Here is a 16,090-nt window from a genome sequence, read left to right on the forward strand (position 1 = left end):
TTACTTATGCGGGTAGATGCTAGGGAGCTATAAAGACATAAAGGCGTATGTTTGGTGGCCCTGCTAGGCAGGGGGGTTGGAACTACATGATCCTTGAGGTCCCTTCCAACCCGGGTCATTCTGTGATTCTGTGATTCTGTGAGCTGGCTTTTCAACAGTTTTCATGTTGTGGAGACTTTTCAATGAAGATTGGGATGTATGGGCAATTTTATTTATAAAATTATTTTTTCGTACCTATGGAGCTGATTTTATTATTCACCTTTCACTGATCATTTGCTGAAAATCAAGCAGGTAGATAACATTATTTTTCAATGATGTCTATAAATATGCAGAAATTCCTGTTCTGTGACATACTGCATCTTCTGCCTCAATGCTTTTAATTTTCATTAGTTTGATTACTTTAAAACATTGAAATCACAGCTTTGCTCCAATGCTTTTTTTTATTTTTTAATTTTGATGTAAATTTCCTGCTTAAGTGGTAATTCATTTTGTTTTCACTTGATATTCATCAGCATATATCTACTTTTGAGCTAAAAACAATGGTATTTGCAGGGATGAGGGATGATTCTGGATTATGGCAGGAAACTAATGATTAGATAATTGCTAAGTATCTCTCAAAGAAATATTAGAAGGAAAAAAACCTAAAAGAGTGACTAAATGGGCAATCTTAAAGAATCCAATTGTTGCAGGCTGGAATTCTAGTAGAAACCTCAAGGTTCCTCCTGAGTATAAAGTGTAAGCCCAATACATTTTGAACTAAGTGATATTTCTGAATGGGCTACTATTACCATTTGGTAGATACTGCTACCACTGGATGGTTTAGATTTCTGTGTGAGACCTATTTAGATTCCTTGACCTTCTTCTTGTATTTTACATTCATTGCTATTGTTAGTAGTTCCCATAGGGCAATAGTGGAAAGAGCTGTGAATTACACATGCACAGCAAAGCTGCTACTTGAAAAACAATGATGTGAATCTGTTTTATTTCTTTGTGCTCTGTCAGAAAAATAGTTTTTGTTCATGTTAATGAAGTGTTTCCCAGTTCTCAATAACTGGTTTTAATGTCCTAGGAAGGTTAGCGTTGCTTTGTAATTCGGTTTCTTGCAGTCTGGAAGTCATTGCTCTAAAAAATAAACAAGAGTATTCACGTCTGATTTATCATTTCTTTTATAACAGTTTTCCCTCTTCCCCAGCACTATTGCTAAGTCTGTATGTTAAAATATTTTGACATATTGGATTTCCTCTCTTTTAGGAACACCTGTGACTCCAGTTACTCCAGCCAACGTGGTGCAAAGTTTACCTGATCCTTGGGTATCTCAGATTGCTAATACAGATACGCTTGCTGCTGTAGCTCAGATTTTACAGAGTCCCCAAGGCCAACAGGTGAATATTCTGTAGCCAGTTACAGGGTATGCTGTTCTATACTCTGTGTCTTTGAGATATTCTTAAAGGAATACTGCTTTCATGGATATCTCGTAGCTTTTTGCCTAGTATCTGTATTAACTATCCCATGATGTTATTCTTCACAAGTAAGTTCCAGATAAATCAAAATTTCCTGTTATCTTTCGTAACCAACATTCTTTGTTTTTTAAAAGTATCCCAGAATATGATTTCAGATAAGGTGTGCTATAATACATACAATTTCTTTTATATTTAATATTGCCAATGACTAATGCCAAACATTAAGTTTTCATGAATATGAATATGAATATGAAATAGAGTGCCAGCTTAAGCATATTTCTCTGCTGGATGCTTGAAGAAGCTAAACATTGCACAGAATTATGTAGTGGAAACGTTCTCATTCTGGAAGTGCATTCTTTATATTTCAGACAGCTAAATATGTTTTTTATTTTTTGCAGCGGTCGAAAAGAATCTTAGTTTAGAAGTAACTGGTTGTTTTGTGTTCTTCAGTTTCTAAATGCTCAATTCATTGAAGTGGCTTGAAGCTCAACATGTGATGGTGAACTGCTTGCCCTTGTAGCCTGAAGCTGAGCGCAGACAGTCAGCTTTCTGAAAACGTTTCCATACTCTGTCCATGTCTTCGTCATTTTCTCCAAGTCACTTCACTCATCCCCCAAAGCTCTAAAGTCTTTGACTTCATTCTAAGATAGTGCTTTGTGGGTGAGAATGTCTATAGGTAAAATAAGAGTAAATATAGGAGAGAACAGGAGTAACAAAGGTGTGAACAGCAAGAATATGTGGCTAGAATGGTGACCACTCAGGATTTTCCCACTCTAGAGTGTGCGTCTTTGCTTCTTCAGTTTGATTCCTTCCTACTCAGAGCAATGTACAAGGTGGACCTGCAATATTTGCTCATCTTTTGTGGAACAACCAAGAAGGAGGTGGGAGGCTTTTCAGCTTTGTCTATTGCAGTAATTAGTAAAGCTCTTAGTAAAGTAAAACAATAACTGAAGCATTTCCAGAGGCTTTGCTGAATAAGGATTCTGTATGTAAAGAACAAGAACAGTTATTTCACGTTATCAGAAGGTGACCTCAAAACAACCTTGAAAAAAGATTGAGCATTTCTGATGCATTATGATGAAGATGACTTATAGAGTTTCTGGTGAACCCACTTCTTATTTATTTTTAATGAGAAATGCAGATTCAGCCCTTGGTTGTACTTTTCTTTGCCATATTGGATGGAAGAGTTTGGGTTTATTATTGAGCAGCTGTTGCCCCGAGCTGCAGTTTCTGATTCCACATTGCATTAATTTCTATAAGAGCATTTTATCCTAAGTTAGGGCTATATGTGATGCCAATGCAGGAAGTTAAATTATATTGCTAATTCTTGGTTGATTTGCTCACATAGCATGGCAGCTGCGTTCTTTAAGTGCAGTCCTGAGTTTGAGCATAAGATTTTCCTCATGACTTACCATAAGACACAAGCAGAAATTCTTAATAAAGGCTTAAAATGCATCTAGCAACAGTGCAGTTATTTGCTCTACACAAGTGATATTACAGAATACAAATTTTCCTAATATAGATGGGTCCTCAGGAAGCTGGAGTAGGCTAACAGATTTTTTTCAGGTCAGAAGGAATCAAACTGGAGAAGCAGAAGAGAGGGAAACCTAGAAAGCAGGAAATCCTGAGTGGTGAATGGTCATCATGCAACCTGTCAGAGCAAGTTAGGAGGAAGAAGCATCTGCGTGTCTTATCAGCCACTGAAAACAAATTGGCCTGTAAGTGGGAACGTAATTTGCCATAAATGAAAATGGATTAAGATAAATTAATAGTCATAGGTTAGACAATACTGCATTCATGAGATTTTTTCCTAGTTGGAAGGGGAAAAGGCTGTTTTTAAAAAAAATTTCTTGTTTAATGTAGTTATTGTCTTTTCTCTTTTAGCTTCAGCAGTTGATACAGACGCTGCAGATACAGCAGCAGAAACCACAGCCTTCACTACTTCAAGCCCTGGATGCTGGTCTTGTCGTTCAATTACAGGCCCTAACTGCACAACTTACTGCTGCAGCTGCTGCTGCCAATACACTTAATCCGTTGGAACAGAGTGTCTCTTTTAATAAGGTAGAAGTAGAATAATAGAAATTCCTGTTGTTAAAATAGATCTAAGTAAGAAAGTCATCTGTTGGATTTCACTGTATGGCTTTAGAGGTATTAAAAATACATAAATATATGATAGTGCTCTATCTTGAAAATGAAAAAAATTGTCTGAGGAGTGTAGTGAATGAAAATACACAGTTTTGAATGAGCTTAAGGCTAAATGGCATTTATATGAAGATGATTTTGATTTTAAAATGTTAAGACGTTGTTCTATGTTTTCCTTTACCCTTTGAAGCACAGTGGTGAGGAGAATTGAGGATGTCTTGTGTTCTTTCTTTTCTATATTATTATATATTATATATATATTATATTATATTAAAGTTGATAATCTAAAGTCACAAGTTGTATCAGATGAGGTTTAGACTGGACATATGAAGGAACTTTTTTCTCAGAGTGTGGTCATGCACTGGAATAGCCTGCCCAGGGAGGTGGTGGAGTCACCATCACTGGCAGTGTTCAAGAAGAGCCTGGATAGGGAGCTAGGAGATATGGTTTAGGGGTTTTCTGTAGGCATGGTAAAGGGAGAACGGTCGGAGTAGATGATCTTATAGGTCCTTTCCAGCCTTGTGATTCTATGATTCGATGATCTAACGCATTCAAAGCATTTTTTTACATGATTTCTTATGGAGCAGTGAAAGAGAAATGTGTAAAAATGTATGTATCTAGTTTTCCAAGAAGAGTAAAAGGAGGTTGTATTTGTAATTTTCTTATATTATAAAGGCCAAGAAACCAAGTAAGGTTAAGTGAGAGTGAGTTAAGGAATAATAATTTTAGTTAAAGATAATTGTGAGATATTTTTAAAAAGATATCAGAATGTAGAAACAAACAAAACTTTTACGTGATGAAAGAGTTGTTTGTGCTGCTCTATATGTGTCTCTTAAACATAGAAAAAAAAATACGGGAATTTAAGAAAAGAAATGAGTTAAGTGGCAGGGAGCAATAACGATGCTGGCAATCACAGAAGGTAGTATTATTAGTAGTAAACACTGTGTAATAGTAGTGTAACAGTAGAATTTAAAACAAACAAGAAAAAACAAACAAAATTTCTCATGGATTAAAAAATAATATTCTTATTCCAATGTCTTTGGAAGAAACAGCTTGCGATTATATAATCTTGGTAGGATTGTCCTGGAATGAATCAATTGTAAGGGTAAGGAAGTCAGAGAACTAAAATAATGTTTTTTTCACTAATCCTCATAATCTCTTTCTAAGGCAGTTAGTTACCTCAGGTAGTTACTACTTATACTGAAGCAGTAATATACATTTTATTAGTGTATTGAGGCTTTACACAAAGGTTGTTCAGACTGCTTTGCAGATATAGCATATACTTTTACACTATTGCCTCTTTTTCTATAATCTTGGAGTTAAAATACCTATTTTCTCTTTTTGTTCTTCTGAGGCTTAAGGATTTCTGAATCTAGGTATTATGGCCAAGCATATTAATCTGTATGCATTAACAGGCCATGTTATCTTTGCAGTGATTAATTTTTGGAATATTTTCTGTTTTTTTGTTTTTTTGTTTTTTAATAGTTTCTGAACATTTAAACCACTTGTAACCCAAATCCAGCTTCCTGATAAATGAAAGGCATGAATCATAATGATATCATTCTATTTATTAGACTTTCATTTCATTATATAATTAATTCTATACTTTTTCTGTTAGACACAACAGCCTTAGTAAATGAAGTGTTAAAAAGGCTGTGTTTACTTCTATAGGTAGTATCTACAATAGTGTTTTAGTTTGAATCAAGATCATGGTTTTTTCTTTGGTTCGTATTGCAGACCAGATGAGTGCATCAACTATATTTATTTAGATTATGCTAAATTTAAAGGTGTTCTGCAACTGTTGATGAGTATTCATTCCACTGCATCAGTGCAGTGGCTTAAAAGAAGCTAGTAAGAAAAGTGATAGAAACAGGAGTTCTTAGGACAAAGGAAAAGCCTAAGTAGTAGGTGAAAGTATTCTACGTAGGTGGACAGCCAGATAGGTAAAACAATTATTGCATAATTGGGCTCAAGTAGCAATTAATTGGCTGTATTTTACCTGTGGGTCAGTAGCAAGTGGTCTTAGTGATAAGCCTCCAGAAATTTACTCTCAGGGTACTTGTCCTTTATAGTATCTCTTGCAATGAACCTGAGGATTAATGGAAATAATCGACCCACCTTTATTCATCAGCCACTAGGCACACATCTGGAGTGTCACATCCGGTTTTGGCCCTCTGCCTTTACAAGAAAGACATTGACAAGCTGTGCAAGTGCTGTAGCCATAACCATTAAGGGATCAGGCTGAGTCAGTCCAGGACAAAGACAGCTTCAGGGGAGAACAAACACCAGCCCATCAACACTTAGAGGAAACTGAGCAGGAAGAGAATTGTCTGACTGGCAGATCTCAGAGGGTTGTGATCAGTGGTACAGTCTAGTTGGAGGCATGTAACTAGCAGCATTCCCCAGGGATCGGTGATGGGTCTGGTCATGCTCAGTATCTTCATCAGTGACCAGGATGATAGGGTGGAGTCTACCCTTAGCAAGTTTGCTGATGATACAAAGCTGTGAGGAGTGGCTGACACACCAGAAGGCTGTGCTGCCATTCAGCAAGACCTGAACAGACTGGAGAGTTGGGCAGAGAGAAACCTGATGAGGTTCAGTAAGGGTAAGTGTAGAGTCTTGCAACAGGGGAGGGAAAACCGCATATGTCAGTACAGGTTAGGGGTCAGACCTGCTGGAGAGGAGCTCTGCAGATAGGGACCTGGGTATCCTGGTGGACAACAGGTTGGCCATGAGCCAGCAGTGTGCCCTTGTGGCAAAGAAGGCCAGTGGTACCCCAGGGTACATTAAAAAGGATGTGGCCAGCAGGTCGAGGGAGGTGATCCTCCTTGTCTGTTGCTTCAGAAGAATTTCATTTCCCTTGCAATAAAAAGCTCTTTTTCACATCTTTGACAATTCTGATTGCTTTTTCTGAATGTATTATTAAGTAATTGGATTAATAGGTGTGGCATTCATAAAAGTTCTGGGTTTATATGTGTTTCTGGGTATTGGATTGATCCTAGGTATCCTAATATTTTCAATACTTAAATGTCCTTCAGCTTTTGAAAAGACAATTCTCCTCCAACTTAAAAATATTTAAATTCAAAAAATTCCCCTAAATATCTACTATATATATATCTAAATATCTAAATATCTACAATAAAATATTTATTGAAGGCAAATTTAATCAGAGGTCATGCTACGTTTACTTCTTTTGGCTGGAACTTTCTTGGTTTTGGCTTGTGGCAGTTTAAAACTGTCATATCCATCAGTTGTTGAATTCATTGTCTTGAGATTATTTGTATTAAATTATACATATTCTGTTATTTTCCTTTCTGCTTTGTCGTGGTGGAAGATACATGATGATTAATTACATTTTAAAGAGGGGATCGGGTGCTTTTTAAAAATGCATATTTTGTTCAGATGCAGCATTTTGCAGTTTTCAGTGAATATATTCTAACAAAGTAAAGCAACTTAAAAAGAAGACCACCAACTTGCTTTAAATGGATGGGATATGTATGGTGCAAGTTACTCAGGCATTTCACATCATACCCATAAGCTCTCTCAATTTCTTTACTATGAGAGTGGTCAAACACTGGAATTGCCTTCCTAGGGAGAATTTTCCCTACCCCTGTCTGTTTTCAATTGGTGTTTGGACAATGCCCTCACCTGTTTTCTCTTAGAGACAGTCCTACTTTAGTTTGTATTAAATTATTTCACTGGGAAAATAATTCCAAAAATTGTTGGTTGGTCAGAGTCTCTTAATCAACTTGTTCTTTATTCTTCATGGACTCCAGTGACTGGAAAGAAACAAAGCATCCTGAAACTGAAGGGCTACTAAATCATAATAGTGCTTACTTCAGACTTTTTTTGCCTTGGTATTTCCAGATGCCTCATCTGTGTTTTCAAACTCTAGTCTTTTCTTCTGACCAGTGTTTGTGAAGAGGTTAAGATATTTTGTAGTACAGTAGTAGCTCTGCTTTTGGGAAGACTTCCAAGGTGAAATGTTGTATGGATGTGAATTTGATAGCACTGCTCTGTCAGCACACAGTTAAAGAAAAATCTCAGTCTGAGTAAGAAGTAACATTTGTTGCAATTTTTCATGCTCCTTCTTTAGTCTTGTCTTAAGAAAGTAAAATGCTACTGAACCCTAACCCTAATACTGTGATTCGCTGTGAGGTAATCAAGCTGTAGATCTTCTCATGATATGAGCAGAGTAGTTTGTTGATTGCTAAAGGATTGAATAGTTGGCTTCTTTGTGGTGGTTTATTCCAAATAAAGATACCATCACGTAAAATTAATCTCTTTTTTTAAGCCTTTCTCCGAAATAGCTGTTATTTACTATGGAAAGAGCATGTGGTTCTGCTTGAGACAGCAGGCAGAGCTTAAGAAAGCTACAGCTGAAATCTGGGATTTGATGCATTCTGAAGTTTGGTAGTGATACTAATATGGCATTCAATTTTCAAGTGATTACTAAACTATTTTTTAAATTGAGAAATAAGAACATTTTTATTTTGGAAACTAAATATACATAAAGCATATATGTTATGAGCAGTACTCACTCAGTAAGGCTTATTTTGCTTTCTCCTAGAAGCTGATGGACAGGTTTGACTTTGGGGAGGAATCTGAACAAAACGAAGAGCCTAAAAAGGAAACTCCCACTTCCCAACTGTAAGATCAAGCTGTGTTTCCTAAGGAAAATGCTAAAATTTGTCTGGCACTAATTGAACTTGAGGCTTAAATAGAAAGGAAGATGTTTGTTTCATGGCATATGTGAACCAAAACAGCATAAAGAAAAAAGATGTTTTACTAAATGAAATGTATACATTTTCAAACTTTTTACGTATGTGTGCCAGTTTTCTGACTTTATCTTGAAGTTAACACGTTCTTTGCTTTGTTATATATATAAATACATTTATATATATATAAATGCCAGTGATGCAGTAAGGATGATAACAAATGATGTTACATTGTCTGTATCGTTATTATTCTGTATCTCTAATTTAACTTAAGACTCAAATGTGGAAGTCTCCTTATCAACCAGTTAGTGAAAATATACTTATTTTTTAAATCCTTTGTTTTTAGGCCTTTAGTACCAGAATCTGTGAACAACTCACTTTTTCACCAACTAGCAGAACAACTGCAGCAACAAAATTTAGAACATCTCAGACAACAACTTCTGGAGCAACAGCAGCCTCAAAAGGTAACAACTCCATCTTGTGGTTGTCATCTAGCAGAAGCTTGCATGGTAAATGGAATAAGCAGTAGAAAGTACATCAAGCAGAAAAATAAATACAGCCAAATGTGTGGGATACAAGTTTTTCTCTTAGTTAGAGACTGAATGTGCTTTGACTTTTTGGCTTGTTTTACTGGAAAAATAAAGTTGTTTTTTTTTTTTCCTGCCGTTGTGAAGGAGGAAGTGAGGCCTGAAGTGAATATGCTACTGTCTGTGCAGAGAGAGCAGTGCATGAGCTACAGAACTACAAAAGGATAGAATATTAGATTGCACTGTAACTTAAATTTTTCCCTTCCAGGCTTTAAATCTTGACAGCAAATGTATTATTCTACTAAAGAATCTAAACTGAAGAATAATGTCGGGTATTTCCCATGAAGTTCTTAGTTAAGAATAGATGCTTGAGACATTGTAAGATTGCTTCTTAACTGTGTAAATTGAGTCTTCTCTACAACAAAGTAAACTGGCTTGCTTCTTCTGAGGTTATTCCATGTTGAGTTGTTCTCCCATCCTGATGTTAGTTCCTGATCCAATTAGAAAATAAGTTTATTCTGTCTCTGTGCTGGCCAGATATAAAGCAGATTTGCTATAGGTATTTGAATCAATTTATAAGTAAAATGAAAATTTCTATATTAAATGAAAATTGAAACAAATGTAACCATCTGTTGGGGATTTTATTTTAACATGTGCAAAGGTGCAATCCTCAGCATTCAATCAAAAGTGTCAATAGGAATTTTGAATCTGTGACTTGGAGTTTTTAATTATATAGAAAAATATAAATAAAGCTTTTGCTAGACTTTATTTTAATTTTACTATGTTTTATTTTCATTTCTTATTTAACTATAGTAGCAGGAAGTTTGTACAACAAAGCTACAGATTAAATAGTTTTAGATGTAGATGTGTAATATAGGAATTTCTGACTTAAACTCTGTATAGATAGTTGTACAAAAATAAAACTTTGAAAGGTGGATCTGTTTCAGGAGTTTTTGATCTGACTTATCTAAAAATAGCTAATAATATGTATTATGAAATAAGTAAAATTGCCTACCTTATTTTAAAAAAAAGCAGGATTAGATGTTAAATTAGATTTCATTTATGAAATTAAGTTACATTACATATATGGGAAGAGAGTTCGTATGACTCATCCCCTGTTATTTGATCTTCTGTTCCAAATGGTTTTACAGAATTATTTCCCTTCAGGTCCACTCAGCTTCTCAATTACTTTGTACATAGGATAAGTTTAATGTTCAACTTGATAGCAGCTAGGAGAAATAAGCTTATATTGGACCTCCTCAGGACTGACTGCAGTGTGTTACAAGGGATATGTTCTTTAATTCCATTCTTTAGGATCAATGAGAAAGATTAAGGGAAAGAGGAAGAAAGATAAATCACAAACCAAAAGTATTAAACATCTGATTAGGAGCAGAGGGGGAGGAGGAGAAGATAGAAGAGAGACAGAAGAGAGACAGGAAGAGTAACAAGAAATGTAGGAACTGATACCAAGAAACAGAGATTATATGTATGGAAAATGAAGTAGATAATATTATTAGGAAACAAAAGCATTAAATGAATTGTAAAAACTAGTTATCAAAGTTGTCAATTACTTTTCTGAATATTTTCATTGTATTTCCTGTAATCATTGCATTTATTTTCTGTCCTATATATATTTATTCTAAATCTATGCTTCAGTATTTCTCAGTAGATACTCTATATGAATGAAAAGGAAGAAAATAAAAGAAAGTAGGTTAATTGTTTTTGAGAAATATTTAAATAATTGTTTCATGTAGTCTTGATGTTTGACACAATAAGCAATTTGAATTATGAGGCTTCTTATGATTTTATAATTATTTGCTATTTAGGCAAGCCCTGAGGAAAATCAAGAAGGGAATTTTGGTTCAGAGCATTCTGCATCACCATCACAAGGGAGCAGTCAACAGCAGTTTTTAGAAGCAGAAACCAATGTAGATGATTCTATGGATATTCAACAACAGGTAAAGCAATTTTAAATTTTAATTACAAAAGTTGAAGGGAAAATGTGATATTAAGTTGATTTCAAAAGAAATAAAATACATGCATTTTTACATATACTTTGATATATTATGAATGTATTTATTAAATGTTTATGATTATCTCCTGTGTCTCACTTCAGGACATGGACATAGATGAAGCACAGGATGTTGCTGAAGAAGAGATTTTTGAACAAGAAGAAAAGAAATCTGCTGTTCGTTCAAGGTCAAGAACTCGTTCAAGATCACGTTCAAGGTAAAATCCAACTGGTATTAAGAAAATGAAGTTTTGGTTTTTTTTCTTTTTTAAAACAGAATTTCAGTCTGTGATTATCATTTTCAATTTTGTTTTTTTCAAAGTTATCATAAGTAATTTGTTCATTTAGTGTTTGTGCGCTAGATGAAGACATAATGTTTGGCAACTTGTTTTGCATACCTTCGGACTACTTTAAATTTTTTAAGACTGCTCAGGTAACAGAAATAACAAAAATAACACAAATGAGTTTGACAGGCTTTCTCTGCCAGAAAAACAGATACTGTTATGGAACACTTTAAGTGTGTTTTACTTTAGTTTGTTGTTGAAAGCCGTGTGTATATGTCCTATTTCCCACATTAATGGCAGTTTGAGTAAATAAGTAAAAATAAAGGAAGTATTTGTAGCAAGCTTGAAGTCTGTAGTCAAAAATAAAACTAGATTACTTTTTTTTTTTTTTCAATTCAGTATACTGAAGTTAAGTATTTTGTAGGTCACCAAGAAAACGAAGGTCTAGATCACGGTCTGGTTCTCGTAAGCGTAAACATAGAAAGCGTTCACGTTCAAGATCAAGAGAAAGGAAGAGAAAGTCATCTCGGTCCTACTCCAGTGAAAGAAGGGCTAGGGAAAGGGAAAAAGAACGTCAGAAAAAGGGATTGCCTCCAATACGGTCAAAAACACTAAGTGGTAAGTGGAAACAATTTTCTAATAATACAGTACTGAAGGGAAAAGGCCTTATATTTTATGGAAAGAAACATATTCAGCTTCTACAAAACTTTGGCAGAGAAATTCTTTTTTAAGTTAAAGTTCTTGTGTTTCTTACAACTTAAGCAGGTGCATGATCTCATCTTAGAGAAAAATAAACATCAATCTGTTCCACTGATGATTTTAGACATGCTATTGCATTGATGGCTTTAGTTCCAAAAAAAAAAGTAGCAAGAGTGTCCCTAAGTTACTGGTCGCTTTTTCTTTAATGCTGTCTTTTACAATGCATTTGAAAATGGACAACGCTTGATCTAAAATTTGTTACCACTAATAAGGGATTTCAGTATGTGGTGGACACTGTTCAAAGGTGCACATTTTGGTCAGTTTGCTGACTGCTTTAAATAGAAGCATTTTTTTGTTTTGTTTTGTTTTTTTTCCCTTTCTTTTTTTTTTTTAACCATGGGGAGAAGGAAGCACTAGACTGCTTTTTAAAGTTTTTCACAGGTATATAGTGCCAAAACAGGTGGAAATGTGAAACAGAATTATTTTGGTATCATAAACATACAACCATTATGGTCTGTCTTATTAAAAAGAGAACCCAAAAGCAGACTGAATGTAAGCTACTACAGTGTGTTGCTTACACTGGAGAATTTGCATGAAAGGAATGCAGCAGAGAGAAGAACTTCCTCTGCACAGTTGCTTAAATCAAACAAATTAATTTTGTTAATGTATCAGCACAGTGTTTCGGGATTCTGGATTCTTGGGATGCATATATTGCACTTAACTCATTTTTGTAATAAACTTACACACTTGAATTTAACTTAGGTTAGGTAACATGGTTTCAGGTGTCAGCTCTGCATTTATTTTGTGTCCTAAAGTCTGTCACGTATCTGACAAGTTAAGCAATTCAGAATTCATTTCACTAAAAGAGAGAGTGTTCTGTTCTCCATACATCAATATTTTACATCTTTCCAAGATGCTGTAAACTCAGAACTTCACTAGAGTTTAGATATATGTATTTTATTTTCTGGATTTTCACATGATAAATAGCAAATGTTCTTTATGGTGTGGATTTCTCCCAGTGGACCACAAAACAGGGAACTATAATCAGAGTGGATGGTAACTGGGATGCAGGGATGCTAAGTGCCCTCCCTCTAGAAGACTATCAAATACTATGAGGTAGCCTGGCTTGTGTAGAAGGGAGATACTAAGGAGCATAAGTGATGTGTGGCATTTGGAAAAAAAAATAAATTGCCTGTTGACTTCATTAAATTTGCTAAGCAATTTGAAATAATGATAACCACTGTTACCACTAGTTGAGGTCTGAAGAATTGTTTCATTGACTTCTGTAACATTTCAAAACGTATACAAAAAAAGTAAACCAAGAAAGGTGAATACTTGTACTGAACAACTGGCGTTTCATTTAGCCTTATAATATTTCTATTGATTTACTTACTCTCTTCTTAATAAGTTATAGATTTGCTGTTCTTGCTTTTGATCCATGATTTCTGTGCCTGTTATATCTGTTCTATAATATGTTTCATAAGCAAACATTTTAGTGCTTCTTGTGACATGAATGTTTCTCTTGACAGTTTGCAGCACTACTCTTTGGGTAGGCCAAGTAGACAAGAAGGCTACACAGCAAGATTTGACCAACCTGTTCGAAGAATTTGGACAAATAGAATCTATTAATGTAAGTGAGCATGTTATCATCCATCGTCAAGGATTTTAAACAACTTTAACATTCTTATGCCTCTAGATTACTTTTTAGCCTAAGCTTGTGTTTTGATTTTATTTTTTTTAATTACTGTTTAAAAACTGTAGCTATGATTTTTGCTTGTTAGTTTTCATGCACTTTTGTTTGAAGCTCTGAAGACAGTATGCTTCATGGTAAAATGACTTTTCCCTGACAAAAACTAGGGTTTTAAAAGTTCAGAAAACTTTGTGCTTTTTCACTTCATGTGTTGAGGCACAGGAGTAGAGATCATTTTTCCTTTCGCTAATCGACAGAGTGTGATGTGATGTCCGCATTGGCTTGGTTATATACACATGTAGGGGTGCTAAATGGCAGTCAGGGTATCTAAAACATTTATAAAAAGATACATAGTACTGTAAACAAGAGTGCCTTTATAAAATGTAACCATAAAAGCATGCTTTCATTAGGAGCTACATTTCTCATGATTTAGAATCATTTAGATTTAGTCTAGTAGAACCATAGAATGGCTTGAGTTGGAAGGAACCTTAAAGATCATTTAGTTCCAACCTTCCTGCTATGAACAGGATTGCCAGCCACTAGGCTATGCTACCCAGAACCCCATCCAAACTGTCTTCCTCCAAGGAGGAGGCGTCTACAATTTCTTCGAGAAACCTGTTCCAGTTCCTCACCACCTGCTGAGTAAAGAATTTTTTCTTAACGCCTAGCATCAATTTTTCCTCTTTTAGTTTAAAGCCATTCTCCATTGTCTTATCACCATTAGATGTTGTAGAATGCCAGTCCCCCCTCTTGCTTTAAAGTACTTCAAGTACTGGAAAGGTGCAATAAGATTTCTCCAGGATTTTCTCCAAGCTAAATGAGTCCAGCATTTTCAACATTTCTTCATAAGAGAGGTGCTCCAGCCCTTTGATTACCTTTGTGGCCCTTCCCTGGATCTGCTTTATCACCTCTGCAACTTTCTAGTGCAGGGCACCTTTCCAGATGGGGCCTCACAAAGGCAGATTAGAGGGGGACAATCATCTCCTCAGCTTTGCTGGTCATCCTTCCTTTGATGCAGCCCAGGGTACTGTTGGCCTTCCAGGCTGCATGGGCACGCTGCTGGCTTATGTTCAGTTTTTCATCCACCAGTATTGCCAAGTCCTCTGAAGGGTTGCTTTCAATGAGTTCCTCTCCCAGTCTGCTTGCATATCTGGGATTGCCCCAACTGATGTACAACACCTTGCACGTGGCCTTGTTGAACCTTATTAGGTTCATGTGGACCCTCTGGATGACATCCCTCTCTTCTATTGCATCAACTGTACCACTCAGCTTGGTGCCATCAGGAAATTTGCTGACTGTGCACTTGATCCCTCTGTCTGTGTCACTGACCATGAGTGAAGACTGAGGCAAAGAACTTGTTGAGTGCCTCATCCTTCCCCATGTCTATTGAAGCCAGCTCTCCCTTTTCACTTTCAGCATACAGTCTCCTTTGCCCGTATCTTATGACCAATTTATCTAAAGAAACCTTTCTGGTTATTTTTTCTCATCCCTTCCCATGTTCAGTTCCATCTGCGCTTTGTCTTTCCTGATCTCATCTCTGTATGTCAGGACAGTGTCATCAGACTTCAGTGCTGACTGTATTTCATCTCTGGGATAATCTTTTCTCCTAAAATAACATCTCTACATGAAGGAAGTTTTGATTTTTCCATCTCCTGCTCTTGCAGTTTTTAAGTGCTTCTCATGCAATTTCATTTCTTGCAGATTATACTCTTACTTTTCCTATCACATTAATATATTTGGACATGTAACTTGCAAGAAATTCTTTTAATTACATTGCTGAATCTTTTTTAAAAGTTTCACAAATCAGAAAAAAAGAGATAAAAAATATTGCAGAAGAATGTATAGTCTTAACATTTAAACCTCATTTTGATTTGCAGAGAGTAGGAGTTAAGATACCTTAAAAGTTGAATGAATTTCAAGGGAAGGCAACTATCATTCCTAGTACCTGTTAAATTTCAGAGGCAAACTGGATAGTAAGTAGTTCATCCTAGGCATTCCACAAAGCTTTAGGTAACTGGGATTACATTGCTTTGTAATGTTAAATATTTTTATATAATGTCTGCATGAAAACTGACCACCTTAAATGTTGTTCATTTTGTAAGCATTTGTTCATAAAACATCAAAAACCCACATCTAGACTATGATTTCTAATTAAAACTAAATTAGGTAATTATTCTACATGAGTTGAAAGCTTTCAAAGATTGTATGTCACATCATACGTTTTGAAACTGAACATTAAATCTAGTGGAAATCCAACTTCGAGAATGAGGTCTCTTCTTCAAAAATGCAGGACACCTGTGATCACTAGTCTGTGTCTCAATGAAAAATTATTGCTCAGCTCACAGTTTTTGGAGTTTAATGGGAGGCAGTGACCTCTGCCTTTCTGAGTTTGCCATAGCATCTCTTGCTTGCCTGTTGTGTCATTTAAATCTGTCTTGCAGTTTTTAGCACCCATTCTTCAGCTTGCTGCTGCTTCTTGGAAATGTAGCTGTTGTACCCTACCAACTTCACTCTTAGGTTTTGCTGATGCTCAGAATTATTAATTATACTCACTATATT

At 35.5% G+C, this 16,090-nt stretch overlaps 1 protein-coding gene across 6 annotated transcripts in view; it reads left to right on the forward strand.

The window, feature by feature from the left end:
• The window catches only part of SCAF8 (SR-related CTD associated factor 8), a 144,167-nt gene that overhangs the window by 28,235 nt on the left and 99,842 nt on the right, over positions 1-16,090 (forward strand). For all 6 annotated transcript variants that reach the window (XM_015858254.2, XM_015858251.2, XM_015858252.2 and 3 more), the window contains 8 exons: positions 1,252-1,382; positions 3,345-3,521; positions 8,173-8,252; positions 8,667-8,784; positions 10,674-10,805; positions 10,964-11,076; positions 11,567-11,760; positions 13,371-13,471. In XM_015858254.2, the coding sequence (XP_015713740.1) occupies positions 1,252-1,382; positions 3,345-3,521; positions 8,173-8,252; positions 8,667-8,784; positions 10,674-10,805; positions 10,964-11,076; positions 11,567-11,760; positions 13,371-13,471 (1,046 nt within the window). The remainder of the gene's footprint in view (positions 1-1,251; positions 1,383-3,344; positions 3,522-8,172; positions 8,253-8,666; positions 8,785-10,673; positions 10,806-10,963; positions 11,077-11,566; positions 11,761-13,370; positions 13,472-16,090) is intronic.

The sequence above is a fragment of the Coturnix japonica genome, chromosome 3 (genome assembly GCF_001577835.2).
Source record: "Coturnix japonica isolate 7356 chromosome 3, Coturnix japonica 2.1, whole genome shotgun sequence".
NCBI classification, from domain to species: domain Eukaryota; kingdom Metazoa; phylum Chordata; class Aves; order Galliformes; family Phasianidae; genus Coturnix; species Coturnix japonica.